The sequence below is a fragment of the Pleuronectes platessa genome, chromosome 6 (assembly GCF_947347685.1).
Source record: "Pleuronectes platessa chromosome 6, fPlePla1.1, whole genome shotgun sequence".
Lineage (NCBI taxonomy): Eukaryota > Metazoa > Chordata > Actinopteri > Pleuronectiformes > Pleuronectidae > Pleuronectes > Pleuronectes platessa.
Window position 1 is genome coordinate 14,508,081 of NC_070631.1, and position 20,837 is coordinate 14,528,917.

At 44.0% G+C, this 20,837-nt stretch overlaps 2 protein-coding genes across 4 annotated transcripts; one reads left to right on the forward strand and one right to left on the reverse strand.

Annotated features, from left to right (window-relative positions):
- Nucleotides 1-6,310: 6,310 nt before the first annotated feature.
- slc2a1a (solute carrier family 2 member 1a) lies at nucleotides 6,311-14,902 on the forward strand. 2 transcript variants are annotated; one of them, XM_053424017.1, is made up of 13 exons: nucleotides 6,311-6,458; nucleotides 6,683-6,810; nucleotides 6,892-6,990; nucleotides 7,080-7,240; nucleotides 7,345-7,469; nucleotides 7,561-7,713; nucleotides 8,293-8,418; nucleotides 8,498-8,685; nucleotides 9,234-9,344; nucleotides 9,468-9,569; nucleotides 12,315-12,390; nucleotides 12,604-12,731; nucleotides 14,369-14,902. In XM_053424017.1, exons 2-13 carry the CDS (start codon nucleotides 6,766-6,768, stop codon nucleotides 14,591-14,593), a joined length of 1,539 nt encoding a protein of 512 aa, XP_053279992.1. In that variant the 5' UTR covers nucleotides 6,311-6,458; nucleotides 6,683-6,765; the 3' UTR covers nucleotides 14,594-14,902. The 2 variants fall into 2 exon arrangements, with proteins under 2 accessions (XP_053279992.1, XP_053279993.1); XM_053424018.1 differs by having other exon boundaries at nucleotides 6,348-6,810.
- Nucleotides 14,820-19,441, reverse strand: ca6 (carbonic anhydrase VI). 2 transcript variants are annotated; one of them, XM_053424015.1, is made up of 10 exons: nucleotides 19,273-19,441; nucleotides 18,495-18,674; nucleotides 17,890-18,038; nucleotides 17,712-17,807; nucleotides 17,229-17,295; nucleotides 16,378-16,535; nucleotides 16,102-16,228; nucleotides 15,889-15,972; nucleotides 15,766-15,798; nucleotides 14,820-15,675 (listed from the first exon to the last, which is right to left on the reverse strand). In XM_053424015.1, exons 1-10 carry the CDS (start codon nucleotides 19,361-19,363, stop codon nucleotides 15,038-15,040), a joined length of 1,623 nt encoding a protein of 540 aa, XP_053279990.1. In that variant the 5' UTR covers nucleotides 19,364-19,441; the 3' UTR covers nucleotides 14,820-15,037. The 2 variants fall into 2 exon arrangements, with proteins under 2 accessions (XP_053279990.1, XP_053279991.1); XM_053424016.1 differs by having other exon boundaries at nucleotides 14,820-15,672; nucleotides 19,273-19,438.
- Between the last annotated feature and the right edge of the window lie 1,396 nt (nucleotides 19,442-20,837).

The following is a 20,837-nucleotide window of genomic DNA, read 5'->3' on the forward strand; positions in this document are numbered from 1 at the left end:
TAGTCTGCCAGAACCTGATGCAGCCAACGTGGACACCGCCTATGAAGCCTACTGTAAGGTCCTCCTAGGAGCGGCAAAAAAGACCATCCCACGCGGCTACAACAGGAACTACATCCCTGGCTGGGACGAGGAGTGCAGCCGCCTCCTGAGCACCCACCAGAGGGCTATCTCCAGGGAAGATGTGGATGCGACTGCAGAAGCACTGCTTCAGAGACTGGACACCACACGCAGAGACAGATGGACTGAAGTTGTTGAGTCAATTGACTTTACCCACTCTAGTCGGAAGGCGTGGCAAACCATCAACCGGCTAACAGGCAGATGCACAAAGCCCCCAAGCTGCCCAGTCACAGCAGATGCCATCGCGTCCGAGCTCCTGAAAAACGGTCGCTTCCCAGACGCAGACAAAGATGTTGCCCGTCAGATAACGCAGGAGGTGACTTCCCTCTCCAGGGTGGCCAGTGCGGATTCCAACCTCTCAGGAGAATTCACAGCAGACGAACTCAGTAAGGCCATGAGCAAGCTCAAGCCAGGCAAAGCTCCAGGACGTGACAACATCCACCCAGAGTTTGTTATGCACCAGAGCACAATAACATCCAGCTGGCTCTGTGCATTCTTCTCATCCTGCTACCAGAGATGCAAGCTGCCCAAGATCTGGCGCCGTGCTTCTGTAATCGCCCTGCCAAAGCCAAACAAACCTGCGGAAGACCCCAAGGCATACCGACCCATATCGCTGCTCTGTGTTCCATTTAAAATCCTGGAAAGAATGATCCAATGCCGCATTGAGCCAGTGATTGACCCACAGCTTCCACAGGAACAGGCCGGTTTCCGTCGCGGTAGGTCCACAGTGGACCAGGTTACACTTCTGTCTCAAGACATCGAGGACAGCTTCCAGGATAATGAGAAAGCTGGGGTAGTGTACCTGGACTTGACCGCCGCGTACGATACCGTCTGGCACCGCGGACTTCACCTGAAGCTGTTGAGGACAATAACCGATCGACATATGGTGAAATTCATCATGGAGACGTTGTCTAACCGCAGTTTTGTCCTGCAGACCAGCGATGGCCAGCGCAGTAGGCTAAGAAGACTACGGAACGGTGTCCCACAGGGCTCGGTCCTTTCTCCGATGCTGTTTAATATTTACATCTATGATCTACCAGACACAGCATCGAGAAAGTACGGCTACGCAGACGATCTCGCAATCATGCTGAGAAGACCCACATGGAAGGCAATGGAAGACGGTCTCAACCAAGACATGGTCGTCCTAGTAGCCTACCTACGAAAGTGGCGCCTGCAACTCAGCACCGGCAAGACTGTTACAGCAGCATACCATCTCTGCAACAGAGACGCCAAGAGGGCACTAGAGGTATACACCAACCACAAGCGCCTGGAGTCCCAGCAAGCGCCTAAATACCTTGGTGTGCGTCTGGACCGGACACTGACCTTCAAACAACATCTCGAAGATGTCCGGGCAAAGACAATATCAAGGGTCGCACTGATCCGTCGCCTCGCTGGCACAACCTGGGGAGCCACTGCCAAGACACTACGGGTATCCACCCAAGCCCTGGTCTTTTCAGCAGCAGAGTACTGTGCCCCAGTATGGAGCAGAAGTCCACACACGAAAATGGTGGATGTGGCTATCAACAACGCCCTCCGGATCATCACTGGATGCCTGAAGCCTACCCCAATCGTCCTGCTGCCAGTCCTAGCAGGAATCGCACCGGCTGGCCTACGACGAGAGGCTGCCACTCTCGTCCTGGCAAGGAAAGCACGGAAGCATGACTGGCACATCCTCCATGACACCACAGAGACAGCAGCTCCTCTGAGCAGACTCAAGTCCCGCCACCCTTACAACAAGGCGGCACAAGAGTTGCTCCGGTCCACCACTGAGGACCTGTCCAAAGATGGATGGCTGGCGGCAGCCTGGAAACAGGAGTGGGAGAGGGCTGGGCCAACCCAAATCCACCACTACATCTTGGATCCAGGAGATGGAGCCACAGGAGACCTTCTTCCACGTCGGCAATGGACTCTGCTGAACCGTCTGCGTACTGGGGTCGGTCGGTTCAAATCTTCAATGAAGAAGTGGGGCCTGGCAGACAGCGCTGCATGCGAGTGTGGTGCCCCTGAACAGACTGTCGAACATATTATGACCACCTGCCCCCTACACAGACCACCCTCGGAAGCCGGCCTCTTTGACGTGGGACCAGAGACAAGGGCATGGCTACAAGACACTGAGTTGGACCTCTGATGTTACACGAGAGAGACACAGACTCCATCGCACTGCAGCTACACCACAAAAAGGATTAGTCCAAAATATCAAGGGGCCCCTTGACAAGAGCTACTGTTTAAAGGCCTCTGGCGTTTCTTGCAGGAAAGTCAGTTTAGCAAATGGATTCCATTTAAATAAAATGGTCTGTATTTATTTAGGTAGGTTTGTGCAGTTCAAAGTTTTCACATGTGATTGACATTTTGATAATAATAAAAAACAAGCCGGAGAGAAGAAAATGAAAACAAACGATTTGAGACTAATGTACACTGTAAAATGTAATTAAAATGAATAGAGTAAGTAAGTGTGTGGAAAAAGAACTAAATGAAGAAACCTAAATACAAAAAAATAAGACTATATATAATAAAATAGAGTTGCGTGAAACGTAACTCGAGGGCCAACATACAGAGACAAACAACCATTCACTCACACAGTTTTGCCATTTGCCCATTTACACACACATTCATGCAGTGCATCCATGTGTTAGAGTCCGACCCGCTGTTTAACCACAGCCACCTTTCCATCCATCTATTATCCATCTATCTTATTCTTTCCAAGGCCGTGGGGGGTTAGCCGGAGCCAATCCCAGCTGACATTGTATGAGCGGCAAGGCACACCGTTGACAGCTTGCCAGTGTCATGGGGCCAACATACAGAGACAAACAACCATTCATACATACAATTTACAGTCTCCAATTAACCCAGCCCCAAGCTATGGACTGTGAGGCAGTTGGATTATCCAGTAACCGACACAGACACAGGGAGAACACGCAAACTCCACACAGAAAGACCTAGCCATGCCAGGATTCGAACTAGGAACCATCTGTGAGGCTAACCACAGAACCAATGTGCCAGCCAGACAGATATCTAGGTAATCATGGGAAATGACCCAAAGCAGACATAAGGAGGTGCAAAACAAAGAAGAAAAGAACGTTAGTAGTTGTTGTGCATCTGAGTGATGATATCTTACACAAGCCCTTTGGGGTCAGTCTGGGTTCAGTAAACAACCTCAGAATGATGTGTGAGCCGTGTTCGATCACGTTGGCTGGGATAACTACTTGATTTCTTACGCTGCACATGGCTGTAATCAGGGAAAACTTCGGGCCTGGGTCAGGTTTGGACCCAAAGAGCCGAGATCCTGTGGGGCTTGGTTAGTTTTCTCTCAGCCTTGGTCTGGCTCAGATGGAAAATTGTGGCTCCAGCCTCACTCCAGCCTGGGGCCTGAATCCTCTCACAGTCCATCAGTGAACAACTCTGTACTCCAGTGAGGGCACTTAGCCACCAAACATCATTTCCCGAACGTGGAAGGTTTTTTGTGTTTACACTGTAAACATCGGTTTTCCTTTCGTCTAATTTTACCAGAAGTTATGGGACCCAGTGCAGAGACCAGTCTCTCAGGACCATCAGTAACACCCGATACCATCTGTGGGGAAATGAAGGAAGTGAAACTGTTTATGCTGATGACATCTAAAATGGGCAGCAAGCTTTTTTTTTCTTTTTTTTGCCCTTGAGGACGACAGAGGTCTCACTCAGGACTGACACTCTAGCAGGAATTAATCCATTGTGTCAGTTCTGAGACTTGGCTGACATTGAGGTAACATGGAGCTGGTTGAAACACTTAAGGAAGGTTTTGATCAGCTTTTCCTGCGCTGGCTCCGTGCCCACCTAATTCATTAAGTCACCACAGGGCCGTGCACGAGCTCACCATTCACCAGTCAAGTCAATGGACTACGCAGGGTGTTCATTTGGCTGCATCCGTGGTTCTAGGAGCCAATTTTCAAATGCATAGCACAACAAATTTGATGGGGGACAGTGTCAGAGCTGCAGCAGGACATTAGAAGTGACAGAGACATTTTATATATGTAGCTGAAAACATTAGAATGACTACAGGCAGAGAGAAATATACTTCTGATTGGTTTCCAGAGACTTTAGTTTGTGAATGAGGCAGCAGTACAGCGGCTAAAGTCAGAGTGAACCTGCACTTTTCACTTGCACTCCACATGAGATATGTTTTCCTCCTCCAGCTCTGAGTAGGTGAGAAGATACCAACAACAATAGCTCCACCAGCTGTCTGCTTGCAATATTGCAACCCCTTTGTTGAAATATCATATAAGCTAAGAACACGGAAATGCTACAGTATTTCAGGTATTCCCAAATTAGTCCAAATCCATATTTAAATTTTTCCTTTGATACTTTTTTAATAAAATTCATTTTTGTATCACTACCCATCTAATGCACAACATAGGTAAAACAAGATCCGTATTCATTAACTGTGTCATTTCATGAATGGCTGAGTTTCTTTTTGCATTTCGTTTTTTATTGTATTTTTGGGGCTTTTATCACTTTTAATAGATAGGACAGAGTAGGGTTGTGTAAGGGGGATAGAGAGAGAGTGGGGGAAGACATGAATACATGGCTAGGGGTCAGAATCAGACCAGGGCTATGCATGTAAGTCTTATTTTACAATCCATTACTAGTGAGAAAGAGAAACATGAACAGTACTAACTGGCTGTTAGCTAAATGGAGAGGGTTCCTTTGATGACATAGAAGACTCATCTGTTCTTGAGTGTGTGTGCATACTGTACCTCCGCTAAGGCTGAACAAGCCTTCACATGGTTATCTAGATCTTATAGAAATATAGAAGGCAAAAGTAAGTAGTCTGATAACCTCAAGGATTTATTTGTCATAAAACATTATTTCAAAAATAAATTCTTGATCAACCACTATAATCCACATCCGCACCAAAATTCCCTACGTACTTTCCAGGCCCAGACCGCACCCTTACAGCAAGTTTGGTGGAATTCGGTTTGGTAATTTTTGCGTTACTAACTAACTAACTAACTAACTAAGTGATACGAGGAACTAATGAGATTTCCATCAGCCCCAGTTGTTTGTATTAAGTGCTATTTAGCAAATATTAGCATTCTAAAAATGCTAAACTAACCCAGTGAACATGGTATACAAACATACCAGCTTTCTTCAGCATGTTAGCATTGTTACTGTGAGCCTGTTAGCATGCTGACGTGAGTCTTGTTGCATAATTTGAATCTCAGAGAACTGATCTTTGTACCAGCACTTTATGAGACATCTTTTTTCTGCCAACAACAACATGAGATGTTTACTCTCTCAGAGTTTAGTTACAGATCACATCACTACCAACGAAAAATGGTATCTATTAATGTTAAAAAAGAAGATTATCATTTAGAACAAGTCTGAATTTAAATCACTTTATATCATCCCCTGATGTCCAAAGCCCCAGTTCCCATTTGCTTTCCCAAGAGATGCAACAGTGAATTCAGTTTATTGTGACACTACCTCCATCTTAATTTACGCATCATTTTCTTCTTTCAAAGGCACAAGTGTGGTGTGACACTGTGTGCAAAAAGTTAGCTTAAACTCTTTGTAACTTGAAGTGCTTTATCCTAAATGGGGGATCGTTTAATCTGACTCCAAATTCAATTAACAAAGTTTTTACTTCTCAGAATAACCAAATAAAAAAAGCCCCAGCAAGAAATTCAACAAATCATAAAAATGTCTGTCCAAATCCAAAATCCAGCTTTTTAAAGTTCAGCATAACTTGCAACAGTTAAAACATAAAATACAGCAAATCAGATTTTGTAAGAGGTTGAGTGAAGACTTATCTCTTTTGTGCTTTCAGGACAACAACCTTTGTACAAGATGAACACAGGAGTTCCCACATGAGTAAATATTACAAAATCAGAAACACAGTTGACTAAATATATAACATCCCATCATGAAACACATCAGTGGTCATAAGAAATATAAAAAATTATACAAATGATCCTATTTACAGCACTGATCAAAAGATGTCACTGTAAACAAGCTGCTAATAAGAATGAATGTTTTATTTAACAGTGCAATCTTTTGTGATATTTGCTCTGAGAATAGTTCTGGATTGTTATATTTTCATTTTTGCCGGCAGCATTGTCTGTTCACAGACATGCATTTAAATGTGAGCCTTGTTGTTGCTATCAGGCGTCCACCAGAACAACCGGGTGTAGTGGTAAACAGCCCGAGGGCCGTGGTTCAGACAAACAGACTCAGTTCTAGAGATAAAAGTCCATGCAGCACATGACAACTGAGGACACCCTGAGGAGATTCACACGTGGTGTTTCTGCAGTTACTATTATATTAATTATAAAGAGTGAAATAACTTCTCTTCAGTGTGAGAGCAGGTGAGTCCTTCAAACCTTTGCCAGCTGTTTATGCTTCAAGCCACTTGTCATGAAGTGGAATAAAAAGCAGATGAATGTTGATTCAGCCCCGAGCAGCGGCGATTAATATCTGGAGCGTATCGCAGACAAAACATCTTGAACCTGAGAGTATACAGCAGCGAATAAAACTGTAACTGGGGCCAAGGTGTAAACCACTGCTGCGTTCTCTGACCTCACGTCCAAAGGGCAGGCAAGAATCCAGCGGTGCAGAATAAACAGAGTGTCGTCGCTGTAGCTGCAGGAAGTGACAACAAGTCCAAACACAGCCATGGCAGTGAATGAGGAATGGGAGAAGCCTGAGGAGAGGAGAGGGGTAAGTAACAGCACAGGTGTGATTATCCACTATGTGCTTTGTCTGTTCTGTGATGCTGTACAAACTGATGTCTCCCGACAGAGGTTAACCGCAGTCCTGGTCCTGGCAACTCTCATATCTGCATTCGGTTCATCCTTTCAGTACGGATATAATGTGGCTGTGATCAACTCTCCTGCACCGGTAAGCCAAGAAATTGAGGCTCCACTGCATTTATTGTACAATAAGGTCCGTTTTGGTGATGTGCTTCTATGCATTGTTGTTCTCTTCAGTTCATGCAGCAGTTCTATAACACCACCTACCAAGAGCGCTATGGGAGACCGATGGAGGGGAACCTCTTGACTCTTCTGTGGTCTCTGTCTGTGTCCATGTACCCGCTGGGAGGTTTCTTCGGCTCCCTGATGGTGGCGCCCCTGGTCAACAAACTAGGGAGGTAATGCAAAGTGTTTTTTTTCGTCTAAGAGCTTATCATGCACGATAAAAAAGCGGTATTATTGTTGAACTGATCTGACATCACGTGCACTGATCCTGCACCAGGAAGGGCACCCTCCTCTTCAACAACATCTTCTCCATCGTCCCTGCCGTGATGATGGGAGTTAGCGAGATTGCCAAGTCTTATGAGATCATCATTGTGGCGAGGTTTATCGTGGGCATCTGTGCAGGTCAGATACTATGTTTTCTGACATGCAAGTCCTCAACATGGAAACTTAGAAGTTGTTTGATTTTGTTCATTCCATAATTTTCTGTCTGTAGGTCTGTCGTCCAATGTGGTGCCCATGTATCTGGGCGAGCTCTCTCCCAAAAACCTGAGGGGAGCCCTTGGCATCATACCACAGCTCTTCATCACCATTGGCATCCTCAGTGCACAAGTGCTCGGCATCAGAAACATACTGGGCAACAGCACAGGTACTGGCTGCCATAGTGGGACACATTTTTATCTCGAAGATTGTGTTTTCAACCCTTTCTGTTTGTTTGTTAGTTGGTTGTTACACTGTTATACAGAAATAAGTGGATGGATTTCCACAAAACCTGGTAGAAGGATGTGGTATGGGTCAAGAAAAAAGCCATAGAATTTTGGTGCAGATCCAGGAATTCTTTATCACTAACTTTAACATTGCGAGACAGGGCGCTTTTCAAGGGGACTGTTGGGTCTTGGAGGACGTACATGTGCTCAACTGAATGCCTGTTTTTACTGGTTTGTTTGTAACTACTGAACCGAATACCATGAAACTTGTTGGAGGGATGTTGTACAGGTCAGGGAAAACCCTATTCAATTTTGGTGCAGTTCCGGATCAGGTAACCAAATGTGGTTCCATATAGGGACTGTTGGGCCTTGGTGGAGGTCTGCGCTCCACTGAGTGACATTCTTGTTCATACTTGTAAGTTAGAGAAGTACATCCTTGAGAGCTGCTTTCATAGTTGCAGGAGAGCTTTTACATTTGGTCCACAGGTTACAATAAGTGTCTCTGTTCCCTCTGTCTCCAGGTTGGCCCCTCATGCTGGGTCTGACTGGTATTCCCGCCCTGATAGAGCTCCTGTTTCTACCCTTCTCCCCAGAGAGCCCCAGGTACATGCTCATCCAAAGAGGAGATGAGAAAACAGCGAAGAAAGGTTAAGAAAATGCAAGGTTAACAAACAAAGACACAAGCTGGGAATTAAAACTATAATCCAGCATGTTTTTACGTCGTAGCGCTACAGCGTCTGCGCGGCTGTGACAATGTGGACGCCGAGCTGTCCGAGATGCGTCTGGAGGAACAGTCGGAGAAGGCCGAGGGCCGCCTGTCCGTGCTCTCCCTGCTGTCCCAGCGCTCTCTTCGCTGGCAGCTGGTCTCCATCATCGTCATGAACATGGGCCAGCAGCTGTCAGGGGTCAATGCGGTGAGACGCGCCTGTCCGGCTCACATCATTCTCTCTAACCCACTGGACACACTACTTCTGATACAGATGTAACACCAGATCAGTGTGACATTTAAACAACACATTCCAACAGTTCAAAGTCATTCCCAACTGCAGTGCTGCTGCATCCTCCAACTCATCTTTTCAGTCAGCTCTCCAGCTTTTTGAAGGAATAGTTCGCCCAAATATGAATTTTAACTCATTATCTACACACAACTATGCCTATTTGTTTCAGGGGTTAACAGTGTTGCAGCCAAATCCAATTCAACTGAAGTAACTGGGGACTCCTTCTTCAAACGTAAAAAAAAACAATAGAAAATAAATATAAAATGCCTTCAAACTGCTCCTGTTGTGTCAATGAGGTTGTTTCTAGTTGAATTTTAATGTAGGGGCTTACAGATACTTGGATGACACCACAGGAGCACTCAAACACTTCACCCATCCCTCCACCTACAGTAGATAATGAATGAAGTTTCATTTTTGGTAGAAATACCCCTTTAACCATCATGCATTTCTCTCTCCCCCCTCAGATCTACTATTACGCAGACAGCATTTACGCCACTGCAGGAGTCAAGCAGAACGACATCCAGTACGTCACCGTGGGAACCGGGGCAGTGAATGTCTTTATGACCATCGCTGCTGTAGGTGCCCAGTTCATTCAAAGTGTGAAGTTCTATAAACATCTGTGGAGGTGGAGTCGGACGTTTGATCACATCAGCAGGAGATGATGAGTTATTAACAGGCGGTTCGTTTTGTTTCACCAGGTCTTCATCGTGGAGGCCTCAGGGCGACGGCTGCTCCTCCTCTGTGGATTCGGGATCTGCTGTGTGGCCTGTGTGCTGCTCACTGTGGCTCTCAAACTGCAGGTACCACAGCTGCTTCAACACGTTACTGTGCTGCCCTCTGGTGGTTCCTAGTCTATTGTGTGTCAGACTTTCTCAACCTTGCGATCAGGAGATTTGTTGTGCGTCAGAGGCAGATTTATTTCATGTGGGTAAGGGTAAGGATTATTATTAGAATATTGATCAATACAGTGAATAAGTTGGGAATATAGAGTTCACTCTGAAGGTTGATGCAAAGACAGTGTGTTCTCCAGCACATGGAATTTAAATGAAATCATTATTATTCACTTTTACATAATCTCTTTTTATGCAGCTTTTCATCCACAGGCATAGAAACCGTAGCTTTATTTGACATAATATCATTATTTAAGGAGACCAAAATGTAAATTATAATCATAAAATAAAATAAGTCATAGCATGCATCCAATAGATTAGCAAGTCATTGTGTTCAATGTAGTCTTCACTTCTTGCCTCTTTCAAGGAGGTTCTGCGTTCGGTTTATTCTTCAAAGTATCAAGTCATCAATATTACTTATTTATGACTAAATAACAGTGTAGGCCCCTCCTCCTGGATGTTATCTCTGTTTTGGATAATAGTTCTGCTGCACTGTCGTAATATTTAGGGGGAAGTCATAATGTCCCACAGTGTTCACTCAATAGGGATGTAGACACCATTAATCTTCCCTAAAGGTTGTTGAACTTTTAGTCGTATTTGTTTGATTGGTGTTTGCTTCATCTACCTTTTGTAATTTGGGTGTGGAACAGTTTGGTAACACAGGGTGTGGACGGAAAAGCACAAAGTTTATTTAGAAGAACAGATGTGCTACAACGAGTCAGAAGCAAACAGGTTCAAATCAAGACGGGGGGGCGGGGGGGGGTCTAATATTATGTTACCGATGCAATAGAGGAATAGAAAATGCCAAACACTATGACTGGTGATGCATTCACAGGATAAACTGGAAATTATATTACATAATATGTTGGCTGTATGACGATAACCCTATTTTGCATTGACAGTTTAACACTAAGTCTATTACATTTAGCTTTAGTTGCATTCAAAGTCTTTTGCTGATATGAAACATCATTAGACAGTTTTTAGGCCCTTCCACTTTATTAAGAGTCAGGTTTGATAAACTGGAGCTACTCACATGTCCAAAGCGAGTAATTGCAATATTCAATTAAATTTTCATTGCATAGCGCCAAATCAATATATACATTATCTCAAGGCACTTAACATAGAAGGTGAACAACTTAAAAATTATATAAAAACCCCACAGTTCCCACAATGAGCAAACCATATCTAATATAGCATTAATGCTGTACACACAAGTAGCAGTAACAATAATAATAATACATTTAATTTATACAGCACCTTTCATAAATGAAATGCAGCTCAAAGTACTTTACAATAAATTCAAAGATATGAAATAAGAAAGATCAATAAGAACACGTTACCAATAACAAATACTTAGAATAAAAATATAAACTAGAAAAAAGGTATGAAAAAAAAAGTTAATTAAAAGCAATATCTTTGAAATAGGTCTTCAGTTGTTTCTTAAAGTTATCAACAGAAGAAGCCAGATCTGATGTGTTGTGGGAGTTTGTTTCAAGCTGTGGTGCATTGCAACAGAAAGCTTCTTCTCCAAACTTGTTGTTGTTCATTTGGGGACATTTAGCAAGCCCATGGTAGAAAACCTTACAGGGGACTGTTTAGATCGTATTCCTATAAACAATCAGAAATGTATGAGGATGCTGTACCATAAAGAGACTTAAAACAAGTAATATAATAATAAAATCAACCCTCAGTGATACTGGAAGCCAGTTTAAAAATGCCAAAACCAGAGCAAAAATGTGATCTCTTTCCCTTTTTCTCGTTAAGATCCATGGCTGCTGAAGTTTATACAAACTGGAGCCAATCAATGGATTTTTTTGGTAAACCTGAATAAAGTGCATTGCAGTAGTCCAGGCGAGAAAGTAGGGAGTGAAGTGACAAGGATTAGGGACAATTTTTTGGGATTATGAGTCTATACATAATCTATTACAAGGGAAAGTGGAAGAGAATTAGCAGTGCTATTCTAAGGAACAGTGCAAATAAAAAAATGCAGTTTTACAATCCCAGAAAAGACACAAACCAATCAATACACAAGCAATAAATGCAAGGCTGATAAATACTTTTAAATAGAAGTGGGCATTTGTTTTATTCTACAGAATGGATATTGCACTAAAACAATGTGATTTGATGGTCCAGGGCAGAGAGGAAAGAGCCATTGCGTCAGTGCACACTGCCGTCATTGTAAACCAGAGGCCACTCTCTTAAGCTTTAAGCCAACAATTTAACCTCACGGCCGCTGTGTCCGTCTTTTCCATGGAACTGAAGCACAGCAGACAAGGTGTCACTGTGCTGCAATGATGGCAACTTCTCTTTAATGTTAACTTAGTGCTTGGTCTGCAAAATAAAATGACAACTTGACATCTCTTTGAGTAATGGGCTCATGAGAACTGTGAGACATAAACACACTCACTGACCACTAAAGTGTCCATTATAACAAACCACAAAACCAGCGTTGCCTTCCTGGAGCCCTGTGATCTCACCTGCACCATTTTCACTCAGGCAATACTTTCAGTGCCAACAGTTTAAAGAGACAAACAGAGATCAGTTGTTTAACCATCTTTCGACATCAACTCCCACAAAGAGACGCTGTTGTGTATTTGTTCCTGTTTGAAGCATCATTGGTTCATGATAACAGCAGCTGCTGGTTTGTTTTGGCAGGAGAGTGTGACGTGGATGCCGTACATCAGCATCTCCTGTGTGATCATTTACGTCATTGGCCACGCCATAGGACCCAGTGAGTCTGACCCCGCCGGTGGTTATCTACACACACACACACTGATTACAGCAGGCCCCTCCATTAGCTGAAGTGTTGTTTGGACGTGAGCAGACGTGATGTAAATCTACACTCACTGATCTGAGACATGACCATCCTCCGCAGTGACCCCGAGGAGTGGCCGAGTGTCTCCAGGGTGTTGGTGTGTAGTTGACCGCTCGTATGCATCCGCAGGTCCAATTCCTTATGTGGTGACCACTGAGATGTTCATGCAATCGGCCAGGCCCGCCGCCTTCATGGTCGCAGGATCCGTCCACTGGCTCTCCAACTTCACCGTGGGCCTCGTCTTCCCCTTCCTAGAGGTCGGTTGCACAATTTCTAAGAACTCTTACACTGAAGCAGCAAAGGTTTATTATTTCAAAATGTAATTGCAGGTGTTTTAGGTGCAATCAGCAGCTGAATTACTCCACATCCTTCCTGTAATGAGACCATTTTAAACTACTTCACTCCACTATAAGCAGTTTTTTTCATACCATCTTATATAAAGAGATAAACATAAACATAACCCTGTCACTTATTTACTTTCTCTTGAGTTTTCATCTTCAGACCACAAAGCAAACAACGAAGGAATGTGTCTTAGTTTCTGCATCCGACTAACAGAAACCAAAGCAGAGCATTCCAGTACAAGTAGTCTGCAGCTCACGTGTCGCCTCAGCTCACCTCGCTGCTGCCGATGATGCCCGGCCAGCTGTTTTATCGAGTGCCTCGATAAAACCATATTACAATCAATGACATTTTATTTGTATAGCCTAAAATTCTCAAGTCACAAATAATCTCATTGGGCTTGACCAGATGTGACATCCTCTTCCTTTAACAACAGTGAGACAAAACTATCTTTAAACTTTTAGCAGGGGTAAAAACCCTCAGAGAGAGCTGCAAGTGAGAGACTCACTTTCCAGTCTCCTGGGACGGAGAGAAGTGCAATAGATGTCACATGTAAACATCAACAAAAAGAGAATATATACAAAATTCATGAGAAAGTGCAGCGTCTAACATTAATCTAGAGGTGAAGTGCATTAGTGTGAAAAGTGTTTGTACAGAAAGAATGTCTAACTTAGATGAAGGGAGCAGTGATGACACTTGTATTTATAGTGGTATTACCACATATAGTTGTGTATATGGGCCGACGTATTGTATATGTGAGAAATCTAGTGATCATAATTCACGATCATGATGCCTGAGTGATCTATGATGGGGCTGCAGCTGCGATCCTTTGACCTCTGAATTCACTAGATCCAGATTTTGATTCGGACCAAAACTCACGACAGTCCCCTAAATAGGCCGGTTTTATTTCTTCAAGATTCAAGCATTATCCTTAAAATCAAGAGAAATGTAATCAAGGAAATTGTATCTCATAATGTTAAAGAAAGTGAAGAAGAAATCCCTGGATCTGCCCCCCGATCCGGATCCACACGGAAATGTACACAACTTTTAAAAGGGAGGAAACTGTTTGCACACACCGTTTTTACACTTCTTTTACAAAAGATTATTTTACTTATCACGTTCTATTCATCCTGTGTGGACAGAATGTTCAAACTCAGCCCTTTTTTATTTAATGAATTGTTATTTTAACTTTTATATTATTTATTTTTATTGTATTGTCCTGTTTATATTTAGTTATTCTCTTGTCTGCCTGATTCGGACTTGCCTGCTGCTGTAACAAGTTTATTTCCCCGATGTGTGGATAAATATAGTTCTATCTAATCTATTCTAATCTTAATGTAATGTGTTTTTCCCTTCCACCAAGTTTTGTGGAGATCGGCTTGTTCCCTGTTAGATAACACAAAAACAAATGCTAAAGAAAACAACATTCCCGAAGGAAGACTTGTTGACAGTAGTATCAGACTCCATTAGTTTCAGCTCATTGCTCCTAAAGAGCTGCCTGCTATCATTCATCTTGACCACATGCTGATCACACTTCCTCTCCTTCTCCCTCCAGAGAGGCCTGGGCCCGTACAGCTTCATCATTTTCTCCTTCATCTGTCTGGTCACGCTGATCTACATCTGGCTGGTGGTCCCGGAGACCAAGAATAAGACCTTCTTGGAGATCTGCCAGATGTTTGCCAAGAGGAACAAAGTGCAGTTTAAGGTGGGCGATGGAGAGCTGCCGCGGGAGGAGAGCAAAGAAAGCCTGGTGGATGCCGTAAAGGTCACGGCCTTCTGAAGACAAACGAGCGTATTCAGACGACAGGAAATCTGCACTCTGGGGGCGACTGTAACAGACTGTTATTTTTGCTTTTTTTTACAAGAAACTTTAGTCTCTTATTGTATAGTTTATTTTGACCTGCTGTGAAAAGAAAACAAACACATCTGTGCATTTCAATGCAGGCTGTCTGCTAATGCTTGCAGCTGTACGGAGGGGTGCATGAGTCATTAAACCAACCAGCAAATCTGTTATAAGCCTTTATTGATGCAAAGATGTAAATACAACACACGGCTGAAGATATGAAATAAAGTTTGCATTAAATATTCATTCACAGGTGCCTGAAAGACATTTATTCTTCATCACATATATGATTCACGGCCATGTAAAAATGCTCGCCATCTGCGGTAGTACTCTGGTTTAATACATTTTAAAGCTCATTCAAACAGAAGCAGCTGAGGGCCTTCAGAGACATCTGTACTGACTGTCCAGCTGCACCCCTCCGTACAGACTGAGTTCGGTGGCTCCCCAGCTGAACACGTTTCCCACCACCGTGCTGTTCCTCTCACACGACATCTGGTCCCGGATATTTGCTGTGGTCAGTACGTAGTTCCACACGTTGACGTCGGTCATCTTGCCCACGAAGGCGTCTGCGTTGGAGATGCCCAGTAACCCATCCTGGTCTTTGCCCAGGATGAACACGCCACCGGGGCTGATGGTGTAAGCGCTCTTCAGGTAACGCTGCTCCCCCACCATGCCGTTGATCCACAGCTGGGCCCCGCCCGTGTGGGTCGACCAGGTGATGCAGTAGTTGGTCCATTCGTGGGACCTGACGTTGTGCGGCAGGTTGACGTACTCGTTGCCGATCCAGAGACCCACCTCTCTCGCGTCTCTGTCTTCGCTGATGGAGATCATCAGCTCGTTGTCGTTGCCGTTGCTGGAGTAGGAGAGGACGGTGTGGATGCCCTCGACCTGGGGCAGGACGTGCATGCAGACGGTGAAGGCGTGGAGGTCCATAGGCTGGCTGAGAGTAGCAAAAGCGTAACTACCCAAATTTTTCTCCTTGAAGTTGAGCACCAGGGGAAACAGAGCACGAGTTTCTGCTGAAAGGGAGAAAGTTTTAAATCACTGGAGAGCGAGAAAATAGTCCCACCTTTAAACGAATTCAGTCAGAATGTAAAAAAAGCTCTTACCAAATTTAGAAGGCCTTCCGTTGTTTTGTCCACCTGAGGAGAATATGTAAGAAAAAAAAAAATACTGAAACTTAAATCTGTAAGCTTCCATTTTGCATTTAGCCCTTTTAAGAGCTCACTTACCTGAGTGCATGTTCTTCCCAAGAGAAGTGATCAGACCCTCGATCTTCAGCAGCCTGGACTCAATCTCATCTTGGCGACAAAATGCTACAAAATAAAAGTTGAGAGAAAAAGGACATGGTTGAAACTCTGGCCTCGGTGGATGTGCCACTTACACTCTGAGCAATAAATGATAATTCTCTGTTGTGTAATCGCTCTGTTGCACATGCTACATACTTCCTTTTCCAAGGCGTGGGAGGAAAGAGGACTGCACCACGCGGTCGTTGAGAGGCTGAGCGATGCGGTAGTCATTCCACAAGGTCTTGTTGTCCATGTCCATCAGTGTACTCTCCAGTTTCCTGATCTGAGCACAACAGAGAGGAAAACAAGCTTGACTTTAGAGATAATATTCAACAAGCCTGTTTGAACGAGTCTGGTTTTTCTTACGCGACCAAAAGGTTGCAAGGATCACTTTTTTTATTTTCACAGACCCTGCCCACTGTCTGTCCTTACCTGGTTATGTGAGAGCGTGATGGGCGTATCAAACACGGTCCAGAGGATGCTCTCGTAGCAGGGCGGAGTGGTGAGCGAGCCCTGGTACCTGAAGAAGTGGTTGATATTCTCAGGCAGCATCGAGCGCACGTCAATACTGGATATGTTCATGGACTGGCCTGTCGGGGTCAAACAAGAGTCACATCATCTACAATTCAATGTATCATATATATTGTTAACTTGTGTATTTACATTATCCAAAATGTTTCTAACAATGTTCAAACCCAGGTAAATCCCCAATTTGATTCAATTTGGTTGCCTTCTAATTTGTCAACTCTGCTTTATCTGTGGCGTTTTCTCAACAACGTATCACAAAGGAAAAATACACTGCTAGCCAGTTAGCTAATTAGCAAGTATGCTTTCTTTTCGCAGTTTTAATTGGTCACTCGTAATGATTCACGATTATTTTAATTGACAATGGTGTTGAAGACAAAAACTCCCATGATCCCTCACTTCTTTAACAACTAGGTATTTTGTAATCACTTTGATTGAGAGACCCCTGGTGGCCGAAGTTACAAATTGTACGTTTAAAGGTAGCCTGTGGAACTGCGCAAGCAGCGCTATGAAGCAGTTTTTTTTTTTATCTGTGTTTCGCAATATTGTGCAACTCTTGTGGACATGTATGTGCACATGGGTGTACACACTATTTCAAATTACTAGCACCGATATGTAGGTTTTACTATGTTCAGAAAACCACTTTGCACTTGTTTTTTGAGGGATGATGTGCAATCAACATGTTTGTTAGACCCCAGGACACAGAGGAAAACTCAATAGGGCCCCTTCAACCCCTGTGTGGTGCAGAGCTAACTCACCTGCGTACTTGATTCTGGCCAGGTTGGAGATGAAATCGCTGTAGTAAGTGTTCTCAAAATGACCGTCCTGGAAATTAAACAAAGCTGTGTCAAATGTAAAGCTTTATGTAACTTGAACCCTAAACATAGCTTTTAGCTTGAAAGGATTATTCCACTTCTTTGTAACGTGACCATTTATCTGAACCAGTTCTTGTCAAATGGCTTTATCCTAACAGAACAAGCGCTGTGCTTGCGATGACAGACGCTGACCGCCGGACATCCACAGCATTCCTCTGAAGGCAAGCACTCATTCAATATGTCGACGTACAGCTGAATTCTCAACAGAGCTGTTAACTCAGCATTTTCTGAAGTTCCCAATAGAAGAACTGACGGTTGTATATCTGAAATAGTGCTGGCATTCTGTGTAGATGTCGAACAACCTGGAGATTAGACAAGCGCTGACATTTAGAGGAGGGTGAGCGACAGAGTTTTTGGCTTACGTACATCATAGAAAAAGGCGAGTACTGCCAGCCCGTCTGGTTTATCTCTGGCTTCTTTGAAGCTCTTGTACTTGTCAGAGTTGTAATGGACAACGTGGAGCTGGAAGACAAAAAATAACAGATTAGATGCTGTAGTCAGTCCGGACCCCAGCTTGTGTCCCAGTCTTCTCTCTAAAGCCTACCTCTGCCATGTAACGGATTCCATCGATGGTGTGCTCGGCTCCACTGGCCTCCAGGTCCCAGCCGCCCCAGTGCAGGTGCATCTGGACGGCTGTGTACTGTCCAGGGAGGCCTTTGCTGATCACCATGGTGGGAGGCAGGTCGATTTGAACTGATGGAAAACAAATGAGGCACCAAACAAATTACTGACTTTTTACTTTACTTTTTTCTTCCAGGCAGCCATATACATTTCAATGTATTCCCATATGACATGATAATGAAATGGCTGGTTCTTTAAACTTGCTTGATGTTTCCCTCCCCTCCTCCACAAAACTTAGTGCAAGGATATGGAATGGGTGAGGGGAGAACCCAGAACATTTCGGTGCAGATCAAGATCAGGGGTTGGATCAAGGTTTTGTTTTACTTTCTTTAACATCACAAGATTATTTTTTTTACAGTTTCACAAATTTCCCAGAGAATAATTTATAGATTTAAAGTGATTGTCAGGCCTTGGCGTAGATATACGTTCTGTTGAGTGCCATTCTAGTTTGGTAATAAGCTACAATGAACATATAATATGCATTAATTTTGATCTTCTTGTCAGTAGTACTTTTAAAAGATGTCTTACCTGAATGGCCGTTGTTGGACATGAGGAAAGTCCCTTTCTGATCGTCATACCCTTTCAGCTCCAGCTGTAACATGTCCGGGTTGTGTGTGACGCTGCGCCGCTGGATGTCGATGGGGGACTGCTTCTTTCCTCCACACGCTGGGTACCTGGTTGGCCAGTGCATCTGGTCCAAACCTCCTTCTGTGCCCGGATGGAAAATAATGAAGCTAAAGCTATTATCACGTAGTAAAAGGTGACCTGGAATGTTGAGTATTACACACGTTGGATGTGACCCTGCTCGGAGTAAGTGCTCCTGTATGGCACATGTTGGCACATCGAGGAGAACAATTAGCCTGTTGGTTAGGCTGGCATGCGCAGAACTCGTTTAGCTGGATATTCTTGCAGTTGATGTGTATTTTCCTTAAGTAAGCTGCAGTACACTGCTCATAGTTGGCTTTACGAGCTCTTAGCGTAACCAGAGTCTGACTGCGTTTATCCAGGTATTTGGCACATGCATTGCGCGTCGCCCAGAGGACCCAGGGGCCAAATGGCTCGCTTAAATGTCGTCTAATAATAATCACAATTACAATCACGTCTAAAAATAGCATGAAAACAACTTGACACAAGTGCATATGCTGCGTTGTTGTCTTGTGTGTGTCTTGTGCCAAAACAAATACGCACTGGAGAGGTTGCCGCGCAACTCTTCCATCCAGCGCATGTAGATCTGATCACTTTCAGTTATTCTTCATGGTAAAAGGTGAGTTTGAGAACAAAATAGCAGGTATTCAAAACAGCCTACCTGTGTATGTCCAGTGGATTCCATCGTGAGGAATCCCGGCACTGACAACACAGACCAAAACAGCGGAGACGAACGCAGAGAGAAACTCCATCGCTGCTGCTGCTGCTGTGGTGTCTCAGTTCCCTCTCACAGGACACTGACACCTCTCACAGGCTCCCTGTCTGGATTTAAACAGCCTGCAGTGAAGGGAGGTGTTCAAACCTGAAAACGCCCAGAGCTCTTCCCAGCAGCCCAAAAGTGACAGGGAGAAAAAAAAAAACTCTTACTGTATCTGACAGTCTCATCAGAAATGTATTGTTCGAGAATTAATATCAGTGATTGTGCAGGTTTTTCTGCTCTGCAGGTATTAATGTCAAGTCCAGAATGTATCATTGATTTTTACTCAAGGACAAAAGTTACAGTCAATACTGTGTGTGTGTGTGTGTGTGTGTGTGTGTGCGTGCGTGCGTGCGTGCGTGCGTGCGTGCGTGTGTGTGTGTGTGTATGTGTGTGTGTGTGTGTGTGTCCCATAACTCAAATCATCACATTTTTAAGTGAAGACATGTGTTAAGGTTAGGGTTCAACAAGTAGAAACAATTTTTACGGTTAGGGATCAGATGTGAATTGTGGTTGGAATAAGGTTGTGTTATGTTGGGATAAGTTTAGGATAAAGTTAGGTTAGGATTAGGTATGAATTGGTCATGGTTTGAGACAAAGTTTTCGTTTGGCTGGAGGTCAACGTCCTCTGTGTGTGTGTGTATGTCTGTGTGTGTGTGTGTGTGTGTGTGTGTGTGTGTGTGTGTGTGTGTGTGTGTGTGTGTGTGGAAATAAAGGATCTTGTGCTTTTCTTTGCAACGTAGATTAGCCTGTCCTTCCCTATCTGTCCTCTTGTAATTTCAGCATTTTAATCACAGCATCTCCTTTCCTTACAAACACTTGTCTGTCCGTCCAACTAGTTTTCGGGAAATTGACAGGAAAGCCAGTCACTTCGGCGGAGACGCAGTGAGTCATCCTGGTAACATCTGGACGGTTGCTGATACGGAGACATATCCGTGAACTAAAAGCATGGGAGCCAGAGATGATACATAAAAATCTGCGGAATATTATGTCGCGCATCACCTGGTGCTCCACACTAGTTGTAACATGTTCTGCACCTCAACTGTAAATGCCAGAGTCGTCCAACCCAGGGGTGTGGGATCGCCTGTTTGCCTGGGAGGAGCACATGTATTCACAAGGATGTCAAAATAAGGGAAAAGGGAAAATATTTAGCCCATCTCTGGGTTTGGGGGTGAAGGGTTCATTAAAGAGCATATTGACACATTTTTTGCATTAGCTAATGACCCCACCAGCATTTAGATTGCTTCTCTGCAAGCCACACACACAAAATATTGTGTCGTGAACACCCTGAATGACAGACACACAAACAGGGCTGATAAAGAGATTCAATTAAAGCATTTTTGGTATCACTGGAAGAGAACCAGCCTCCCAAGGGGGCTGGTCCTTGGGCAAATACGACAAGGTGTATTTTACTCTGCCTTTACCATAGCACTGAGGACAGGGTTTCAAATTGTCACAGGATTCTTTTG

Excerpts from the sequence above, each read along its gene's own strand:
- slc2a1a (XM_053424017.1), top strand. The coding sequence starts at position 6,766 with ATGGCAGTGAATGAGGAATGGGAGAAGCCTGAGGAGAGGAGAGGG. Across the intron at positions 6,991-7,079 it reads TGATCAACTCTCCTGCACCG|TTCATGCAGCAGTTCTATAA; the intron begins GTAAGCCAAGAA and ends TGTTCTCTTCAG. Across the intron at positions 12,732-14,368 it reads TCGTCTTCCCCTTCCTAGAG|AGAGGCCTGGGCCCGTACAG; the intron begins GTCGGTTGCACA and ends TTCTCCCTCCAG.
- ca6 (XM_053424015.1), bottom strand. The coding sequence starts at position 19,363 with ATGGAGTTTCTCTCTGCGTTCGTCTCCGCTGTTTTGGTCTGTGTTGTC. Across the intron at positions 17,808-17,889 it reads GAATCCGTTACATGGCAGAG|CTCCACGTTGTCCATTACAA; the intron begins GTAGGCTTTAGA and ends TTTGTCTTCCAG. Across the intron at positions 15,973-16,101 it reads CCCACGCCTTGGAAAAGGAA|CATTTTGTCGCCAAGATGAG; the intron begins GTATGTAGCATG and ends TTTATTTTGTAG.